At 43.4% G+C, this 22,316-nt stretch overlaps 1 protein-coding gene across 2 annotated transcripts; it reads right to left on the minus strand.

Moving 5' to 3' along the window:
- Positions 1 to 1,255: 1,255 nt before the first annotated feature.
- Positions 1,256 to 20,856, minus strand: LOC307240187 (unconventional myosin-Ic-like). Of its 2 annotated transcripts, none has more exons than XM_080013868.1 (33): positions 20,661 to 20,856; positions 20,314 to 20,473; positions 17,207 to 17,365; positions 16,980 to 17,095; positions 12,718 to 12,916; positions 12,252 to 12,332; positions 11,905 to 12,084; positions 11,592 to 11,690; positions 11,055 to 11,168; positions 10,852 to 10,923; positions 10,588 to 10,707; positions 10,409 to 10,488; positions 9,914 to 10,019; positions 9,695 to 9,775; positions 9,502 to 9,593; positions 8,874 to 8,968; positions 8,618 to 8,664; positions 7,703 to 7,783; positions 7,437 to 7,542; positions 7,185 to 7,302; positions 6,753 to 6,866; positions 6,350 to 6,426; positions 6,110 to 6,178; positions 5,432 to 5,516; positions 4,915 to 5,074; positions 4,741 to 4,824; positions 4,033 to 4,126; positions 3,852 to 3,907; positions 2,903 to 3,038; positions 2,744 to 2,814; positions 2,476 to 2,573; positions 2,124 to 2,223; positions 1,256 to 1,973 (listed from the first exon to the last, which is right to left on the minus strand). In XM_080013868.1, the coding sequence occupies exons 2-33, from the start codon at positions 20,359 to 20,361 to the stop codon at positions 1,950 to 1,952; spliced, it is 3,162 nt and encodes a 1,053-aa protein (XP_079869994.1). In that variant the 5' UTR covers positions 20,362 to 20,473; positions 20,661 to 20,856; the 3' UTR covers positions 1,256 to 1,949. The 2 variants fall into 2 exon arrangements, with proteins under 2 accessions (XP_079869994.1, XP_079869995.1); XM_080013869.1 differs by having other exon boundaries at positions 20,344 to 20,473; positions 20,661 to 20,854.
- Between the last annotated feature and the right edge of the window lie 1,460 nt (positions 20,857 to 22,316).

The raw sequence follows: 22,316 nt of genomic DNA on the forward strand, positions 1-22,316 counted from the left end.
CGCCCTAAGCTGCGTCGTCCTTTGCTGCACTGCTCCTCCAGTCCTCCACGGGGCCAGTTACAACGACTCCCTCCATCTCGCCAAGTTCACCCGAACCCGTGTCCAGCATCTGCTCGGAAGATACGTGAGTGAACTGAAACTCGCCCACTTAAAGCTCTCTTCACCGAAAACCGTGAAAACCACCAGCTTTCCTATCTTACCTTTCACTTTTCAACTCTTGTCATTTTGACTGTCTAGAAAGAGCAGCAGTTGGGAGATAAGCATTTTGAAGACAGGAGTCTGCAGATGAGGGCCCTGCCGTTACTTTCCACGGACTTCAACAGCTGGCTGAAGTTGACGGTGTGTGTCTGCCTTGTGTGTTGTGTGTTGAATGGCTTTCCAAAAACCACCTATGTTATGCACCCAAATATTATCTATGCAAGATATTATGTGTGGAGTTTTGTCTCATAAGCAAGCAAAAAAAAAAAGAGGAAGATACAGGTTGATGACATAATGTCACCTTTGTTATATCAGAAACTCTACATTGGTAGACTATCCTTTGAATACGTTCAGGTTCACATTATATCTGTGGGATGGCATCATGCTTTCTTCACATGATCATGAAATTGTCTTGTTTTGCAATTAGGCCAGTGAGCGGCTTTGCATTGCTTTCCGGAACCTCCAAACTTACTGGGACATGCTGGAGTGGAAGAGAGGACAGCTGGGAAGGGAGGAAGTGCTACGCAGACAGCAAGAGGCATTGAATGGGACCAAGCCAACGCTACCTTTACCTGACAGCATCCAGCACATCCAGCTGGACCTCAGGGACCTGATGAGACAAGTCACCAGCCAGGTACACTCACTTACAGTAGATCTGACACATCTCAGTAATACCACCATGTTTCATCTGCTGATCCCCTTGCTATTGTTTTGCAGATGAGGGTCATTTCTGGGACGAAGAGTTCTGACACTGCTCCAGCAGCCTCGAGGAGCCTTCCTTCGAGCCGCCCCCTCCCCAGTCGGACGCTGTGGACAAGTCGGCTGGAGGGCTACATCATTCTGAGAGATCTCGACCTCTACCTCACTAAACTGGCCAGAGATTTCCTCCTGCTGTCTTCAAAAGACAGGAACAATCACTGACAGGGGTCTCAGGTCAACCAAAAACAACACTCATTCACTCTCACACACACACACACACACACACGCACACACACACACACACACACAAACACCGAAATGCGAAACCTTCTTTAAAAACAGGTGAATCGTGTTTGTGTTTCACACAAATTTAATTCACACATGCCAAAGAAATCACCAAGATTATAATTAGAACGGAACAGGAGGGAGTTTCTCTTCACGTGGGGTTTCCATTTTGATGGGAAAGTGTCTTTTTTTAAATGTTTTATATATAGTATTATTAGTGTATATTACACTTCTCTGGTATTTCCCCAAGTTTCCATCTTTCCTCTGACTGTAAGCTTGCAGTGCTAGGAGAACCCTGGCCAACATCCTCTTTCTCTCCAATTTGCAATCTACTGGAGTTTCCATTACATATTTATTGACATATTTATTATGAAATATTTATTTCACAGTATTTTATTTAAATGTTTTACTTTATTAATATATTCATATAATATATCATATAATAAAATGTAAAATATATTTTACTGCACAATAAAGATAAAACCTTTGGAATTATATGATTTCATGGAATAATCTTTTAACGTTTACAAAATGATTGGTTTATTAGAATTGTGTAAAAATGTAAAAGATTATTATATGAAGGACGATGTATTTTCAGTGGAAGTATTATGTGATAACATTACCATCATCTTTTATTATGCTGTGAACGGCTGTGATAATATTTGAAGCAAAAAAAGTTTTTGTACAGAAAACAACAACTTCAGAGTAGCAATCCTCCAACTTGATTGGATCCCGACAAAGAGCTTTGCTGGTTGTGATTCTTAGAGTCATGTGTTGAGCTGAGGGACAGTCTGAAAAATAATCACAATCAGAAATCATTCGATAGGTCATGCGCATAAAGATCACAGTCTGTCTCCCGCTGCACCTGCCACCTCCCCTGTTGAGACTTAATTCCTCCCATCTGTCTCCTCATGACCCTGCTGAGTCCTCACTGGACTTACCACTAGCAGATGTCCTCGCTTGCCTTTGGCCACCTTCAGCTCTGAGCCTCTTGTGAAATCAATGATGCCTTCCTTTCCCCGAGCCACAGCGAACCTAATACTGAATGTGAAACAAGGCAAGTCACAAGGCAGACAGTGACAAGGGGGAGATAAAATAAGATGGAGAAGCCCTGGGTCGGCCAAATGTGTGGTCTTGCAGTTCATTTGTTAGAATAAAATCTTTCTTTATTTGAATTATAACTTGCTTTTGTGTCCCTTATATGTTGCCGGCCTCACCATTCGAGCCTCATATTTATTGTGGCCGTAACTGTATATATGTATACTATATTCCTACATACAGGCAGGTACTTACCTGCCCTGGCTGATGTTGACATGGTTGGTTGTGTCAGCCATTATAGCCACTTTTGTTATCACTTCAAACACATGATCAGAGTGAAGCACCACGTCCCCCTGAAAGAAAGGCAGATTAGCTCAACTAGTTAAAGGTACATTGATATAGCAGCCACTATGACCAGACACTGAGCGTTTTACATTAAGTGCCTCTGATTCACCCTCATGTGCATGCATTCTCAGAGAGACGACAAAGGCTAAGAGATTAGGTAATGAGATCGGAGACCTACTTTCTGCTTGTTGTCTTCATTGTGCACATGCAGCACAAAGATCCCGTCGCTGAGCTGACTCACAGAGATCCCTGAAAAAGAGAGAAAACATCAGTTTGGTTCTGTCCACACACATATAGAGTACAATCACGGCCGATTCCATCGTCCTGTCCGTGCCACCTCTCAGAGCCGCGTAGTCAATCCTCTGCTTGATCTTGGTCCTGTCTACCAGCACGGCGGAGGAGGCTGTGAGGAGTAGCTGCCGGGGCCGAGCTTTGAAACCTCTTCTGTCGTACTTTGTAACCACACTGCCGTACTGTGGTGGAATAGGAGGAGAGATGTAAACAAACAAAAAAAAAAACAGCACAGAAATTAGGGAGAAAGATAGTAGCATTTAATGTGAAGTCATGTTAATGCCTTCACATGAAAGGCATTAACATGACTTCATTATTTTGTTTTAAAAAATCCCATATTATATTCCCATGTTTTAGGTGGAGCTCGGAAGACACCAATAAATGTATTAACAAAGCTATTCTTATATACAGGTACTCCTCACTTAACAACCTACCTGTTTAACGTCCGTTCGGACTTATGACCAGCTCTCTGACCAGTCTGTATTAAACGCTTCGTACAATACCGCGGCATTTGAGCGTTAAGCGTCTAATCGCGCATCACTGTTCTCAGTCTCAGTGTGGTTCCTGCAATCTGTCATTTCATTCCATTTCATTTTTCATATTCATTACAGTAATCGCAATCTACACGCCCCCTTACTGTGAAATTACACGGGTCCTTACTTATCAACCAATTTGCTTAACGACCTGGTCGTAGGAACCGAACTCTGTCGTTAAGTGAGGAGTACCTGCATCCTATATTATTGTTGGTGGCGGGATCCACCTTTCCTGGCAAGAATGCACTGATATTAATTTGATAAAACAGCATAGCTAGTTGAGGATGAACAACACAACAAGGAAAAAAAAAGTTGATATTTTGAATGGAATTCTGGGAATGTAATCCACCCAACCCTTCAATCTTATGGATTTTCTAACAGGCAAACAAAAACATGACAACGCTGATAATAGGAAAGAAAGAAACCGCTTATCAGAATCACTGGACTAAAACCTGTCTGCACCTGGACTTTGTCGCTACCAAGGGTCTGGACCACATTGAGGTTGATCTGCTCGCTTTCTGCAGGAAGAGAGGAAGTTAGTGTTCATGTTGCGTGGGATTTTCTCACCCTCGTGAACTCTCTCGTGTTGAGGGATGGAATGTGTGTGCGTTCTGCGTGTTTACGTGCATGTGTGAACACCCACCGAGCCTCGTTCCCAGAAACAGTTTTGCAACACTATGGGGGTAGTTGTCTTTTTGCCCTTTGAAGATCTCGCTGGCTACAACCTTCTGCTCCAACTAGACAAAGAAAAAAATGAACAAAATGACGGGAACTTAAAGGGAAAAATAAAAAATAGGAAAGAAAGAAAAAAGGAGACACCAGGGAGGCAGGAGCGAAGTGAAGTCGTCACAAACTTTGTGCAGCATTCAACCTTGGTAAAATTTGACACAACAAATTAATGATTATGAATCATGAATTGCAATGACTAAAGGAAAAAAGGCTTTGGCTCTAATGGTCCCTGAAATGACAAATTGTCCAATATTTTACAGTTCTGTGCTGCCAGAATATAAATGTCTACCAAAAGAAACGCTAAATGGTTTGCAGTGAGCCATGAGGTTGGAGTAGATTCTGTGATTATGTTTCCTTGATGTGTCTTTCACTGTTTATAGTTGGCGTGCTATATAGCACCCAAACCAGCTTGAAATATATACTTGTATTGATGCCAACAACCACATCCTGTTGAAAATGAGATTCAGTCTGTCGTCAACGCATAATTCAAAATTTCTCACTCCATTTTGAATGTATGTGTTGGCCACCAGGGGGTGTAACATTTATGCCGAGTATCCATCAGTTGTGTACGAGTCGTTGGAGGTGACTGAGGTCATAGCCTCACTCACAGCCGGCGCAGTACCTGCTTCCTCCACTCGGGCATGATGCTCCTGCAGTACTTCCGCACCATGTTTTGCATGTGCATCCTCCGCAGGTGCTCAGACGCCTGCGCAACACAGTGGAATGAAAGGGTAATGAATGCAGTATAACCTCCTGGTTATGTCAGTTACTGTGTTTGCATGTGTGCTGCCTGTACCTCGGTGAGGGAAGGCGGGGGTGTCAGCCAGCTTTTGTCCAACACGGTCTTAGGCAGGTCCTTACGGAGATTTTTCAGAAAGGAACAGCGCACGTGATCCAGGAAGTAGTCGTTCTCCAAGCAGTACTCCTGGTGGCGGAAGATGAAGCCCTTGACAAACCTTTTGTGGGAAAAGAGCACAGAGAAAACATGGACGGAAACCAAAAAGGGATTTGCATGGAGATGTCAAGAAACACACACACACACACACACACACAGAGACACAGACACAGACACACACAGACACACAGACACACACACACACACACACACACACACACACACACACACACACACACAAACACACACATACACACACATACACACACATACACACACATACACACACACACACACACACACACACACACACACACACACAAACACACACATACACACACATACACACACATACACACACACACACACACACACACACACACACACACACACACACACACACAATACGATCACTGACCTGCGGATTAACTCAGCAGCCTGTCTGCGTTTCCTGGCCCTCCGGCGAGCTTTCATCCCACGCCACGCAGATTGGATCACTATCACTATGTACAGGGAAGAGAAATACATGTATATGTGAAAAACAATGCAAATTATAAAACCAAAAAATATCTGATGATCTGAAGATCTGATTAAAATCAAATCATGTTGTTATTTGGGCTCGTACTCATACTCTACGTGTACATGACAATGACCTCCCGTCAATTGTCGGTTGACTCAAAAATTATATTATAAATTATAAATGATATTGTAAAATAATCTGAAATTATACACTTTTTACATTGTTTTTTTATTATAGAAAAAAGTATACACTATAATGTAGAACTATGCATTGTTGTGTTGGCTTCTTACTTTTGGCATTTGTAAAACTAAAAATTACCAGTCACTATCTATCATAGTCATGGTGGGAGAAGCCAAATACGACAAAGGCTGTTTCTTTAATCCAGATGTACACAAAGCTCATACCACTAACAGAATGCAACACAAACTAAACAAAATAATAATAACAATGACAAGAGATTGCGACAAACAAAAATAAAAGATATTGAGGACTAAGCTCCATAGAAGCCTGATCTCATGAATACCATATGACTTGTGTGTGTGCTCTGTTGAGTGCCATGTGGGGGAAAGCCCTGACCTGCACGTCGGATGCGGTGATACTTGGCTCTCTCTCTGTAGCCTCTCCATGCAGTCTGTAGGGTTAACACTGGAACAAAACACAGAGAATAGGAGGGGGGGGGACACAAATTTTCTACAATTCGCATGAAGGGAAGAGAAGAAGGCAGTAACTTCTCCTCCTACTATCTCATCCACATGCATTTGAAATCCCCTATTTAACAATTCTTAAAAACCTCACAAACCCAACACGCTTACTCACCAATGACAGGCTTTTTGGCTTCAAGTGCATCCTCAGTGGCAAAGAGAGTTTTTGGGAAACGGATGAAGATTTTCGACCTTACGGAAAGTAGACAGATCACTCCGATAAATGGCGGTTCAACAGAAGAATTAGCCCAATACTGAATAAAGAATAAATTCAACTGCCGTGGTTGACTTGGTAGTTAAAGTTAGCAGGTGTAACTTAAAGCTCTGATAAATGCACCTGTGAACACCTTTACATGGACAGTCCCATAATAGCAGTGTTGTTCTAGATTTTTTGATGTTTATTATTATTTTGGTGATTATTATTATCACTACTTTTATGTGCAATAATGTGCTATATTTGATGTGCTATGATTCACAACCGACTGTACCAACTCCCTCTCTCTCATTCCAAAACATACCTGCCCAGTTTGTACTCCTCTGGTTTGTAGCCCAGGTGCTGGACCAGTGTTGACACACCCTCGGACAGTTTGCCATGCCAGTTGGGCCATGTGTCTGAACACAGAGGCTTGTACCTGAAGAGAGGCATCTCTATCTTAGTTAATACAGTATTGCAGGTAAGTACTATATACTTGTTATAGGGGATAGAGGTAAGGATTAGGTATAAATAAGTATTAGGTTCCCAGTCGGTTTAGGGTTTTCTAGAATCAGAAATGTTTACACTGATGCAGGAGAACTTGATTCATTTAGAAACAAATATATGGATAAATACAATCAGACTAAATGTTTATATAGAAATGAAGACTATTTCATGACTTTAGATTCCTAATTTTTTGAAAATCTACGACATTTCAAGGCTTTTTAAAAACATGCTAAGTAAGTGAGTCAGTCACCTCTGGAGGAAGGCTTCAAAGCGCCGTCTGTAGGCAAAGCCGGCTCTTCTGACCCGGAGGTTTTCCATCAGGCCGAGGTATTTCACTTGGTGTCTGACCAGAACTTCTTCAAATCGTCCTGCAGGCAGATTACACTTGTAACTCTGTGTGTCTGTGTATGCCATTCCAGATGCAAAGATGGCAACCTATTTCCAACTTCTCTCAAATTTCAATTTTGGCCACTTGCCCAGGTTCCATAGTAAAGTAGAGTACCTGGCTGCTTGGCGTCATTGGGTTTTATGCAGCGCACGTAGGACGGCTCCTTTGACATGAGGATGTCCATGAGTTTGGTCAGGCTGTTTTTGAACTGAGTGGCAGCCTGTGGATAGCCAGAAGTACTGTACATACAACTTCATAGAAGACTCTTTCTAACAAGTGTGTGTGTGTGTGTGTGTGTGTGTGTGTGTGTGTGTGTGTGTGTGTATGTGTGTGTGTGTGTGTGTTTGTGGGAAAGAAAGAGGAAGGAGAGGTTGCCTCACCATTTCAGGACGCTTCTGGTCAATGACTTCCTCCCTGCAGAAGAACTGACTAAGCATCTGGTTGTTTGACTGGCACATGACCTGCACGGACACCGAAACACATACCTCACGTCAGATTCCTGCAGGTTCATCCCTTTCGCCCAACATAGGACTACCTATGTTGGGCGAATGTTGGATAGGATAGGATAGGATATGTTGCAGATTACGCAAGAAATATATGAGGAACAATTAGTAATGTGAATATTATGACCAAGCAGGTACTGTAGAGGCATTGATTAGAGCAACTCAAACAGTCTATGAAGTTCAGAAATACAAAATTTCACAATATTACAACAACCAAAATCCCAGACAATATCTAGTTTAATTTTGCGACCAATTTAGTAAATAATAGTTGACATGCATCAAATCATAGAGTCAGTGGCACTATGGACCTGCATTTGGTCCATGCAAGTCTTGCAATGCATAGAGGGAAAATGTGACCATTGGATGGACACCAGATTTGTTCCCTTTGCAGTACACTTCGAAGTGGACTTTATCGCTCCCTATGGCTTGGAACCTCACTTCACATGGCGACGTCCCCTGTGAAGGGCCCTTCACAGTGCCCTATGGGACAAATGCAATGCACCCTTTGCCATGTCCTGCCATGTTTTTGCTTCACTTGTGCACTGAACCAGCTGATTTCCCTCATATTGTAGACCTCTGGGTCATTTACAATTCCAGATGGTTGACTCAAATTACTGGGGCAAATTTTTTACTTTTTGATCCTGAAATTGGTGCCTCTATGGTGTGCTGATTGGCCAATTTAGGTGATGCACAACAAGCTGTCAGAGCTGCCATCTTGAGCTGCTATAATACAGTCTCTGGTAGTGAGGTTCTTCTTTGTCTCTTTGGCCTTTTCTTGTTTTTATAGCTCACCTCTTTCAGACTTCTGTAGAGCAAATCATTGTTCTTTTCCAGGAAGCCTGAGTTGGAGGAAGTGAACATTAACAATCATTGAGAAATCATCATTGAGAAATCAGTGAGTCGTTCCGGATAGCAACCCAAATTGAGTTTCTTGACGCGCCACAGTCATTAGTTTCAGCTCTGCATGTTGGGTACAAGAAGCCAACATACAGGAATAGATTGATAAAAATGTTATATAATTAAACAAAAATATTTAATTACTGCTCACCGCTGACATTGTAGTTGACCTCTCCAGCGTAGTGCAGCAACCTGAAATCCTCTCTGTTCATGATCCTGCGAGTCTTTCCATTTGCCAGCTTGTGACTGAGCCACAAAATCACAAACACATAGCACATCTAGGTATGAATATTTAAAGAGGAACTGTACACTATTTTTGAGCTATAAACCGGACCAAAAGACTGTACTCTGATAAAACATCTTCATCACCAATCTTTGTCATAATAGTAATGTTTCATTACTAATGTGTTCAAATCGGCATTACAGATAGTATGTGTGGCTCAGCAGCGCCACCTGGTGGTTGTAATCAGCACAAAGCGTACAGGGAGGATGCTGAGATGACTAAGTGCTTTGAGTGGTTCTCTGTCACAAATAAAAAGAAAATAATGGCCAATCAAATCCACACCAACCGCCCTGCATTGACCAAGCTATGACTGTGAAACCACGGCCATATTCGACTTTTTTCGGAATGAGGTGAGACTCAAACCTGGGGGTGAAATGACTCTTTGAGAAGGCACAGGAAGTTCGGAGAGCTCATTGTGTGAAAAGAATGTTTTCTTAGGGCTCCATAGAATTTTAGATGCTGAAAATTATGAGGGAAAAAAAAGGATGACGCTCACGTCAAAAAATGGGCATGACCACCCAAAGAATCCTCCAACTTCTCCAAGAAGGAGATGTCACAGGCCTCCCCTGGTCTCAGGCACTCCTCATCCTGAAGAACACAGGCGCACCATGTCATTTTAGCAGAGTGGTGACAACGGGGTGGAGAAGACAAATGCAGAGGTCATGATGGAAGCGAGAAGTCACTCGCACCAGAATAGAGATGATGCCTTTATGCTTCTCCTCAATCAGGTCACAGATAATCTTGTTGTCAAAGTACTGGACAGTCTCCCACTGAAACAAAGAGGGAGAGTAATACATTCATATCAATACTACATTAATATGCATTTATTGTTGTGATCTTCATGATTCAAGATAGGAAACGAGTCACCCCCCCTAGCCCTCCCTCCACCCTGGTGCCCACTGACTCACTGCGATGCCCTCCGTCTCGTACTCCTCCTGCTCACATCTGAGGGTGAGCTCAATGAAGAGCTGTTGGAGCTTCTCATTGCAGTAGTTGATGCAGAACTGTTCGAAACTGTAGGGTATAGTTTTAGGAGGGGGAGAGATATATAAACTGCTATAATATATATATATACTGCCATATAATATAAATTGGTGTCACAGTATTTAACTATATTCTAGTCTAACAACACTACTATTAGTCACTATTGTGACTAATGGGACTAAATTAATCTGTTTCAACTAGAAGCTGCTGATGCCAAAGGAACTGGATTTGAAAACTGTACGGAGGAAAGGGTCAAGAAAGTGTAAGATATAGGAGGATCCACACACACACACACACACACACACACACACACACACACACACACACACACACACACACACACACACACACACACACATACACACACACACACACACACACACACACACACACACACACACACACACACACACACACACCTGTTGTGCTGAAGGACCTCAAAGCCATAGATGTCTAGGAGTCCTATGAATGAGGAGCACTTGCTGCTGTAGACCTCATCCTGCGTGAAATTGACATATGACACCTTCAATAAATCAAAACTAAAAACAACAACAACAAAGACACACACACAAACACACATACAATAAATCAAAATTACATTGTCAGTGAGCGATTGGTTGATTTTCTCCACCAACCAGGTGAAGGTCCTGCCATAGATGGCTTTCGCCAGGGCATCGCGGGCGGACCCCGCCTGCTCAAAGTTCAGCGGACTGATCATCTGGAATTCCAAAATGCAGTTAATAAGAATGCAAATGCAAAATAAAGGCGAATACAGTAAAGACAAAATAACCACAAGATGAACACAATACCATTATAACATTTCAAGGACGATAAAAAACGGCAGAAAAGCTGAGGTCATTACCTCTTCTCCATTGGCAATGAGTTTCTTGTGAGTAAGCGCCTGCCTGAGGGCTGAGTCGTCAACACCAAGCAGCTGGAAGACAACAACACATCTGCGTTCAGCACCGGCTGTTTTTCTCTCTCTCTTGGTCTCTTTCCCAAGTCTACACATATCTGGGATACACTGGGATACACATACACTGTTGATACTGGGACCGTTCTGACCTCAGTGAGACTTTTTATCTGTGCCTCAGTGGTGATGTGTGTCTCTCCTTCATCCCCTTCCCCAAACTGTGTGTTCCCCAGATGAAGAACACTGGCGACGATATTCAGCAACTCCTGAAGTAAGGAGATTAAGATAAATATTGTTTCAAAATTTTTACTATCCTTTACAAACTCACAGTATATCACAGATTGTCTCTTGTACTTGATTGTGTGAAAGCACATTGGAAAAAATAAATCATCCAGTATCGAACTTCAGATCTTCTGATTCAAATGGAATTAGCTAAATGTAAGCTGCTCCGGAGCTGTAACTACAAGACCTTCTCTTTATCTTAAGTAGGTCAGCTGAGTCAGCGCGCATATCAGATGATCTGTGAATATTGTATTAAAAATGAAATGAGAAACCGCTTTTTGAATGAAACCCTTCTACTTATAAAAATCCTTCTTTCAATGTTCGACTACCAGCTTAAAGATTAGAGTAAAAGCAAAGCTCTTCAAAAGTTCTTCACTGGATCCAGGCCATGGCGATGTTTTTTGTACCTGCACCTCTTCCTCAGTAAAGCCAAGAACAGGCAGGGCCTTCCTCACAGCCTTCCAGCTGTTGTTGTCATTAATGGAGCTCACTCTTGAACAGTTGCCCTATTATAGAAAAAAAAAATTATTACCACACTGGGATGAGTAGTAGGCCTGCTGTGTTAAGTGTGGACTCAAAAACACACACGCACGCACGCACGCACACACGCACACACACACACACACACACGCACACACGCACACACACACACACACACACACACACACACACACACACAGACACACACACACACACACACACACACACACACACACACACCTTGACCAGGTATCGGTACTTCTGAGGACTTCTCTCGAGACCCAGCCTCTTCAGCAACTCATCCTCTCCTCCTCCCAGCAGCTGATAGAAGATGTGGAAGTTCCTCTCTCCGTGGTTCTGGTGCACCACCCGAGACTTCTCCAGCAGGTAATTCAGTATGTGCCCACCTACTGGCACCCCCTAGGGGAGTCAAAGACAACCACAGGGCAATATGGGAAACTGTTGAATTTGTACTTGAATGTTTGAATGGTGTGTACCTTCATTGACATGACAAAATAGTTCTTGTTTTATGTGAATACAATTAATTATATGAGCTGTCCCCAAGAGGTCAAAGAGAGGTAGTTTACCCTGAAGTCAAAATGGACATCCATGTACTTCCCAAAGCGGCTTGAGTTGTCATTCCGCAGTGTTTTTGCATTGCCAAATGCCTGTGCCGGCAAGAAAGGCAGGAAATTATAGAGGAGGAAACGTGTTCAGGAGTAACAATAGTGAGATAAAAATCAGGCAACTGAAAGAAATGTTAAATGCTTTTACAGATTACTGACATATAAACAAAATACTACAGATTCAATAAACAACATACAAAGAATAACTAATAACTCATCATACACACAGTAACGGACAGACGCCTTGATGTTGTGTACAAAGGCAAATTCAATTTTCAAAGGTTGTGTTGTGAATGGAATATTGAATTATGGACCTTTGATATTTTTATAAAATAATGTAAAACATTTATTTTCTACCACTGTATATGACATGGTAACAACTCCCATCATCCAGACTTGTCCAGAGAAACATGATGGGACTGCGTACCTCCAGGACAGGGGTGGACTGCAGGAGCCGGTCTCCCAGGGAGGCCATGCAGTCGTGTGCCGGACAGGTGAACGCGTAGTAGAGGAGGATCTTCTTGGAGGTCTCAGTCTTGCCCGCCCCGCTCTCCCCCGAGATCAGAATGCACTGGTCCTTCCTCTCTGTCCTCATGGCCCGGTAAGTGTTGCCTGACACGGCGTAGCTGGAGGAGCCAAAGCACGAAACAACAGTCAGCAGCAGGTTCAAAATATAATTAAAAATAACCAATTTAAATATTTAACTTATATAAATATTTGATTAAAATCGAATATTTGTTCACTGCACTGCATGGTGATGGATATGATATGGAAGGATTTGTACTGATGACAGGGAATATATAAACAAACAACACTCAAATTGATTGAAAGTTTGACGCATATCTTCAAATAAAATTATGTATAATAATACTAATAGTTTTTAAGTAACTAATTTAGACAACAAAAATGTCTATCATGATAAATAAATAAATAAATAAACAAAAACAAACAAATAAATTAATTAATAAAAAAAATAAAAATAAAATAAATAATACAAATTTCAAGATCATGGAATACAACAGAAAGGTGCTGATAAGTGACAACAACACCCAGCCCTGTGGTATAATAATGCAAATATATAATGCCAGGTTATTTCGGGTGATTTGACAATAAAAATATAGGCTATAATACAATTTATATTACTATTATTTATTTCATTGGTCGATGCCCATTATTTGTTCCATCGACTACATGCAAAAGTTGTGTAAAAAGAAAACAAAAACAATAATAACAACAATTACAACAACAACAACAAAAAAGTGCCCGTATTTCTTCAGTGACACTCTTAGTGCCAGATGTGTCATATGGGCCGAAACAACAGAGGAGACTTTCATCCACGATGCAAAGAAGGCATTTTGGAGAGAAGGGGAAGTCACACTGAAGTTACGAGAGTTACTGTAGCTTTTTGACTACAGTTCTATGAAGGGGGCGTAGCCTCTTGGGGGCTACAGTACGCTCCTATTGGTATACATCCAACCCCGCATAGGGGAACTGTTGAAATTCATCATGTGCTCTTGTTTCAGCCAATCAGGATGGAGCAGTATAGCCTATACAAACTCTTCGTCCTCTAAAACCAATTCTGAAAGACTGATGGGGTCCAGTGGGCTAAAATACCCTAAATACCCAGTTACAAAGCTACAGTAACTCCCGTTCCATGTCAGGAGGCTCCGCCCCTTAGGGGCTATGCTCAAATTGGTGTACCGAGGGCGGATACCCCCGATACTATACTCCCGCTGGACCTGAACATGCCAGTGCGCCACAGTCCAGGCTGAAGCAGCCAAAGCCGACAGTGAAAAGGATCACTGGCTGGAGCTCCATGAACCAAAGAGAAGTGCAGCGATCGGTGGCTACCATTATCACCGACAGCCCCTCCCCTGGCACCCGTTCCACCAGTCTGGGCAATAGACCTGAAAGAGGGAACACGTAAAGAAGACACTTCGGCCACGGGTGGTGTGCGAATGCGTCCACCACCAGCGGAGGTTTGTCCCTCGTGTGGAGGGAGAACCGTAGAGGACCTTGAGCCGCCTCCCTCGACGCAAAGCAGTCCACCTGTGCTGTCCCTAATAGTCTCCACAACCGGAGCACTATATCCAGATGGAGGCGAAAGTTTGCTTCGCGGGGTCCTCCCCACGACATGAGGTCCACCCCTACATTCAGGTGGCCTGGGATGTGGCTCGCCGACAGAGCGCAAAGCTGCAGCAGTACCCATTCCTACAGCTTCCCAGCAGTGCCGATGACCTCACACCCCCTTGGCGGTTCATGTAGGCCACCGTAGCCCGGTTGTCTGAGCTGACTTGCATATCCTGGCCCCGTACCAGGGATTTGAAGTGCTTCAGGACCAGAAACGCAGCTCCAGGAGGTTGTTGTGCGGTGTGGGCAGAGGCCATATTTCCCCTACCACCTGACCCCGATAGGTCCCACCCCATCCTGTCAAAGGTATCCGTGAAAACCTGTGCATAAAAGTAGACTCAGCCCAGACACACGCCCTGTATGAGGGTCCAGGGATCTCTCCAATAGGCTAGATCCCTGTCAAGGGATCTTGGCACGATCAACACCTGCCAAACAATCGGAGGACAATATAATGTCCGCTCTGCGTTGTATTGACGACCAGGCCCTTCAGGTCGAAGCTTGTGCAGAAATTGCCCCCGTGGATCGCCCGCAGTAGCACCTTTATGGTGAGCACGCAAAATGGACGAGTTGCTATGTGGGGATTCAGTGTGAGTGGATCCAGGATCGAGCGCACACCACCCGTACGCCCGAGGTACAGTGTAAGAGCTAAAGAAAGTGCTCTGGTGGCCGCTGTAGACCGGGGGTGGGGAGCTGAGCTTTCCTTTGCTGTCTCTCCTCCTTCCTTTTCTTGAAGCGCTCGGTAGTTTGCCCAGATGGACATGACTGGTCGTTCCCTGCTGGATGAGCATGCTGGCGTGACAAAGGCCTGGTCCTCATTAAACAGCTTGCCGCTCGGCCCGAAGAGAGGTGGAGAAGGGGGCTGGGATAAGAGTGGTTAGTCGTCCTGTGGTATGGTGATGGCGCCATCATCTCTGTAGTGGGCTGGGAGACCTAACGGCAGGCCTTCCACGCTGGTGGCTCCATGAGGCCACTGGCAAAGTGCTCCGCTCCCAGACAGATGAAGCATCTGTCATGGGCACTGTTCACTACTGTCAGCCCTGTGCATAAACAGATGGGTCTAGACGGACCAAATGAAAGCCTTCTCGACGACAGTGATCTTGAACTTGTAGTGAGCGCTCATGTACAGTATCAGTCGCTGCTGAATTGGAAAAGAGGACAAAGGGGGGCACTTCCAGGGTTTATATAGGCTTTGCTCAGGGCAGGGCTGGGAAAAAAAATTGGCACTGGCATTTTTGGCCCAAGGGTGTGAGTGCGACGTGCTCATGAGAAGGGTGAGCGTTGAGTTCCTGGTGACGGTGTGTGTGTGTGTGTTTGGGTAGTGACAGGCAACAACTGCGTAGTGGGCATAAAAAGATAAAATAACAAATATAAGGAGCATTTTTTTTAATAAAATAAGAATCTAATATAAAAAAGTAAGAGATTCTGTTAATATGCCATTGTAGAACATGTCTTATAATGGTGCACTCCTTTATAAATAAAAAAAAAATCCCTCTGATCGGCCGCGGAGCTCTGAGCCACGGCATCTTAGACCAGGATCAGTCTCTCGCACGGTTCTTGTTTAGTTCCATAAGGAAACAGAGTAAAATAAAATAACCTACATCTACATCTAAAATAAACACATTGTTTTGGCACGGCGATTGAGTCGGCCCTGGCTATGCTGCTCCATCCTGACTGGGTGAAGCAAGTGCACGCAATGAATTTCAGTTTTTCCGCTACCTACATGGGGTTGCCAATATGAGCGTAGCCCCTAAGGGGCGGTTCCTCCTGACATTGAACTCATGGTTGTCATGGGGAGTTTTAAGTATGGACCATTACAAAACAAAATTAAACAAAAACAAAGGAAAACAACAAATTACTCAAATAAATCAAATGACTTGAAATGGATGTAACATTTAGAAAAAGTTAAATCCCATATTAAATGTTATTAAGGTAGGATGGAGGTAGAAGTATTTTAAGTATGAAATTCATGAACAAATAATGGAAAATACATTCTGATGTCTTCAAGCAGGGATCAATTTGTTAAAATTTTGCATTCATTCTCTTGTTAAGAACACATCTTAATTTTGATACAAAATTTGTGTGGATGTATGATCTCACAACAAAATTCATAAATCCTCGAAATCAGCCTTCAGGCTGATACGGCAGCTGCACAAAATGTCTCTTTATACCATCAGGTATGACATGTATTCCTAACCGATATGTTCAAGAATTATGTCCTAATCTACAAAAAGACACTAATGGCCAATGGCCTCTGTTCTCATTTATTCACATATACTTTGATTGCTATACTTCTACAATGCAAACTGTTCAATCTCTACCTTTTCATATATCACCAGCCTATGATCTTAATTAAGTCAAAAAATTCCTTCTTGCTGACTTGTCATATTTATCCAGCCTCCACCTGACCTCTACCGGTGTCATGGGACAGCGTCCATCCCACTATCAATTACTCACACGTCTCTACTGCATAAATTATAGTGATTAATGACAGGGATCTACTTTACACCGACATATTTTCTCACAAAAGGGGACAAGTGTGCACTTGTCATGTTAACTCACATGTGAGGAGAGATCTCATAGAAGCTGACCCCTCTGTAGCGCTCCATGTGCTGACGGGAGTAGATCTCCAGGTCTTTGTAGGGGTTTACCGACACCAGCACGGAGCCTATGTACGTCTGAGCCAGCATCATATAAGGAGATGGGGAAAAACAAAAAGGTTAAACGTGTTAAAACTGTGTGACTCAATACTTGAACCATGTGATGTAATTTGTTATTTTAAATGTTACATAGATGAGGTTCTCTCGGAAGCGCCGCTGCAGGTTCTCTATGAAAGCTGCCTCGCTGGTGTAGTTCTCCAACAGGACAAAGTCTTGCACCCCCACCCGGTCCCGTGCCGTGAGGGCGCTCTCCATTACCAGACGCACCCGTCCCTCTACTCCCACCTCCTGCAGGACCAGACACAGAACAGCAGAAGACACAAGCCTCTGTGAGTATTGCTCTTCTCCCGTTGACAACCAGGGGGCATAAAAGGCCTATTTCTATTCAGTTTGTTACGTTAATTCAGCTGTAACATCCAGGGAAAAGATTCAACAAGAGAGAAATTATTTACCATTTATTAAATTATGTATACATTGCATATCTTTCAGAACCTTTATAAGCATGTGCCTGAGAGTGATTGAACAAAATACAACTCCTTTTAAAAACAAAAACAACATGCACACTGTAAGGACACTGCAAAACATGACTCATGTCAATATACTGTAACTGTTAGGTCTTCTCAATTAAAAATTTGGAATTTGGAAATTGAGGTATACATTTTGAGTTGAAAAAAAAAAAAAAGTTTACAGGTTTAAGAAATTAACACCATTAAATTTTTTTAGTTGATCAAATGTTTCCAATCCAAAGATTTTTCAGTGTTACAGTTCCAAGTGTACCGACAATCCCGGCCAAGATTAAAAAATGAAGACATTTAGAGAATCCCAATCCCAAACAGGTTTTCTGGGCTGGATAGAGAGATAGCGTATTTGGATGTATTTACATGACACACACACAGCTTTATATCGCCAGGCATGTTCCAACCGATGCCAATGGAAAGATGTGTGTACATGTCAACCCCACCGTCATGGCAAACAACAAGGTGCAGACAGGAAGTAATCACCAGTCTGGAGAGGCGACTTTGCAGATCTGCCCCAAAGGAGAATAGTGAGCAGGAATAGACACATGCACCCTAATGCACTAATGATAGAAATGTTACTATCCAACATTCTCACTGCAAGTAATTATCCAGATATCAGAATGAAGATTGCAAACAGATATTTACTTTGTTTGGTCCAGAAAGACGGGAGAAGATAGGAGAGCCCCAGCTGATTTTTTATTGCACATCCAATTTGAAAATAGCAAACAAAAAAGTGGAACAAAGGGGCTTGGGCTTCACAGGACGACATTTCTGTGTGAAATGCACATGCCTCCCAGGGGTCTAATCTGTGAACACTGAAAGGTTGAAAAATCCTTGGAACAACATCGAGGACAACAGTGGACAGTGGCCAAGAAGCGAGAGCACGGGAGGACCACGCAGCAGCCACACCCCTCCACCTCGGAGGGTTGTTTTCCCACATTTGCAGGTGGTCTTCCTTCAGCCACTGATACGCCACACAATCAGGCCTTCCTGAGGATGCAACTCAAGAGGGTCAAGGTCAGGCTTTGCCGCTCAGGGCAGAAGTTGGGGAGATGCCATGACATGTACAGTACGTGTGCTTTGTACCTTCTCATTCCAGCATAGTTCACATGCATTGTTTCAGTCCACTTTTAATGTGCCGTGAAATACCAATAATAGTGGTAATTTGACGGCATTAGACACATTAGACATACACAGAAACATTAAATATATTATTATTGAGGTATTTGTAAAAAAAAAAATATATATATATATATATATATATATAATGGTTTGTTAATAGTGCACAGCTCTAATACCGATTTACAATTCTAGAGAGAAATCCCTACAGAAATCACACAAGATTACTTTAAAAAGGTCCCTGGAACAAGAGTTGAGGGTCTATCTGATACTGAAGTGTAGATGTTTACTACCTGACCAAGTACAAGGAGTCATTTGAGAATATTGCTTTGCCTTGCACACAGTGTTGAACTGGAATTTCCCTTTGGGGATTAATAAAGTGAATATATATATATTTTTTTAATCAATGTCCAATGAAACAATGTGTAAAGTTTTTACATCCTAATCCAGATCACTTTCCATGCAATCTCCTCTGACTGAGCCTTTTCCATACTCATGGTGGCAGCAGTCTGTGCTCACTAATTAGCACCAGACTGCCATAGGAAACACTTTACTTTCAAAAGCTAAATGCAGTCGCTCTCCCTCGTGACTCAGAGCGCAGCAGATATTTCATGTCGTCCATGACATGTGCTGCAGTCTGAAAGAAACTCCATCTATGAGCCTCGTGACAGCAGCGGCACTAGCAGTTCTCCAGGTTTTGTCCAGACAGGCTGGAGTTCAATCAAGGCAAGCAAAATTTGGCTCAAGGTGCGAGCTACACCACAGCTCCCAAGTTTTATTCACCAAACCAAAGCAATCGAGTCCAACCCCACCCAGGAACCTTCAGTAATCAGTGTCACTGCACAGCATTACATAAACCCCCCCCCCAAAAAAAACACTAAAAGACTGGCACTTTGAATGTAGTACTCTGAGAACTGCAGTTTGAGGAACTCAGCTCTGGGATTGGTTTGACCTGAAAGGCCCTGTGAGCTTCATGATGCAGCTGCACTGTCAGTGCACAGTCCAGAGGGTCATTGCTCTTAGCACTGAAACACTGTGCTAACGGAAACATTCTCTGAAGCGTCTGAGCTCTGACTTTATGTGTGAATTTGGTGGAGCAGTGGGTGAATCTCCAGGCAGCAGTGACTACCAGCTGCCTGGGAGAGTAACTTTAGCGTGGGATTTGGCTCCAGGCCGCGTGACTAACCCCAGCTGGGCCAACTACACTCAATTTGGCTTCCTTATAAGGCTTGACCCACCACTCTGTCCTTTGATAAGCCTTCTGCAATAACAGAATCTCCATAATAGACAAGGCTAGTAATGGGTAAATTGGAAAAAACACCAACTTTGTCCTCCCTTGGTAGCGAAAAAGCCTCATACAAAAGCCACAACACGCACTCATACAGATGCACCAAATAGGCATCCAATCACTAAGTCCATCCATCTTCTCGCTCTTGTTTCATTGTCTCCACAATCCTATTGGAAATTTTGACATACCTTTATAAAAACCTTTTTTTTATGAATTTATTTGGTCTAATTGCAGAAGCAGAGAGTAAACGCACAGATTCAAGCAAGATGCAATGCACATGATACGGTCACAACACCGAAATGACAACATACTATAAAATGGGCCCCATGGCAGGATCTTACCCTGCCTCGGTACCTCATCCTGTCCTGTGGTTGCTAGAAGCGGGGGGGGGGGGGGCTGGAGGTTTCCTCCGAGGTGAAACTCCTACTCCGGGCAGACACGCAGGCTCCTCTGACGGCTTCTCATCCAACCCTGTCCATGGGCAACACAACAAGGTGACTTAACAGTATCTCCTTCTGTCAATCACTCCTCTCGCTCACACTCTTATCCTTTTTATTCTCTGTCTCTCCGTCTGGCTTCGCTGTGAAAACAAGAGAGACACACACACACCCCCCGCCCATGTACAGGCTTAAATACCAGCAACTTCTCTTGTTTATACCTTCAATCCGTCTTGACAGTCTGCCCCTCTCTCCACGACTCCCTCGCTCCTTTCCTAAACTTCTGCATGAAACAAGGGCAGGAACTCCTCTTACACGTCACCCAAAAGGAGAGAAAAAAAAACGCCAAGGGAAAGTATGCTGTTGGGTTATGGAGAGAGGGGAGAGGGGGGGGGAGAGAGAGAGAGAGAGAGAGAGAGAGAGAGAGGAGAAATGGGGCTTGGAAGGCTTGGAAGGCTTGGAAAAATGTGCTAAGAGTCTCTAAATACAAGTGTGCAATCACTGGGCAAAGTCTGTACATAGGAGAAATAAAAGAAAAAACGAAATCACGTGGTGGGGCCTCAGTGCATTCTTTCTTTTCTTCACTCCCTCCCTTCATAGTTTGCACCCACCCCTTTCTCCCACAAGCTGAGGCAAATTCACATGCACAGTATGGAAGTCTCTCAGGGTTTTTTACCAACGACACAAACGCTCATGACTCATTGGCATCACGCAATCCATCATCTCATCATCATCGTCCTGGTAACGCTTTATATACATCTGAAAACAGCCTCCTAGCCTCCTACCACAATTCTGTCCTTGTCAGGGGGTGAGGCACGGCCTACGGTGCATTATCTGTGTGAGAGGACGAGCGCCCTCCTCTGGTTCCCCTCTACCCCATTCTCTCGCACTCCTCTTCCTGAGTGCTTTTCCTCTGTTCCCCTTGCCAGTATCATCAGACCCTGCCACCTTGAGGAATCTGAATAATGTTACCAAGATGAAGAAAGTGTCTCTCTCTCTCTCTCTCTCTCTCTCTCTCTCTCTCTCTCTCTCTCTCTCTCTCTCTCTCTCTCTCTCTCTCTCTCTCTCTCTCTCTCTCTCTCTCTCTCTCTCTCTCTCTCTCTCTCTCTCTCTCTCTCTCTCTCTCTCTCTCTCTCTCTCTCTCGTGTGAACAGGTTTTATAGGAACTGGATATTCCTCACTGAGTAAAGTTGAGAATATGCCTAGTTTCTAGCTGTGTCAATATCAAAAAACAAAAACATATTTATTCACTTTGAGCTGAGCAACCAAACAAAAAAAATTGTGATTTGGTGGTTAGTCAAAGCAAAAAAGATGAAATACAAATTATTATTATTTTGAAATGATCTCTGTGTTCCAACACGATAAAAGATAACAGCATCTAAACAACAGTTACAAAACTGTTGCCAAAATTCACCATTGACCTACAGTATGCTGGGTTTTGCAGAGCTCTGATCCCCTATGTTCACTCAAAGTGCCTCTCACTCCCACTCACATGTATATATGGATGATGCATTTAAGGGTTAGATGTCTTGTTTGGGGATACCTCATCGCTGTTTGCGGGAGCCGAGACTGAACCGTGCTGACAACCCCTCCCCCTGAGCTGCAGCTATACCTTGGCCACGGCTGCTGCTGCTCCGGACTCACACTGCCAAATATGGAATTTCTGTACTCAAATGGAAGACTGTACCCGTAAAAAAAAATTAATAAAATACAGGTGACTTACATGGACCCAAGAACCATCCCCGCTTGATGAGATCCATGGAGGGTAGTGGGCGAGTGCAGACACAGTGTCACTCAGTGTTGAGTTGCAAGGTTGAGAGTGCACATATCATGCTTTAGAGTTTTTCCCCCACATCAAATCTAAATTTCACAGACTA

This window comes from Zeus faber (assembly GCF_960531495.2).
Source record: "Zeus faber genome assembly, chromosome: 14".
Classification (NCBI taxonomy): Eukaryota; Metazoa; Chordata; class Actinopteri; order Zeiformes; family Zeidae; genus Zeus; species Zeus faber.

Coding starts and splice junctions, on each gene's coding strand:
- LOC307240187 (XM_080013868.1), bottom strand. CDS start 20,361: ATGAGGTACCGAGGCAGGGTAAGATCCTGCCATGGGGCCCATTTTATA. Junction 9,776..9,913: donor ACGAGACGGAGGGCATCGCA/GTGAGTCAGTGG, acceptor TCTTTGTTTCAG/TGGGAGACTGTCCAGTACTT. Junction 4,127..4,740: donor TGCCCGAGTGGAGGAAGCAG/GTACTGCGCCGG, acceptor TTCTTTGTCTAG/TTGGAGCAGAAGGTTGTAGC.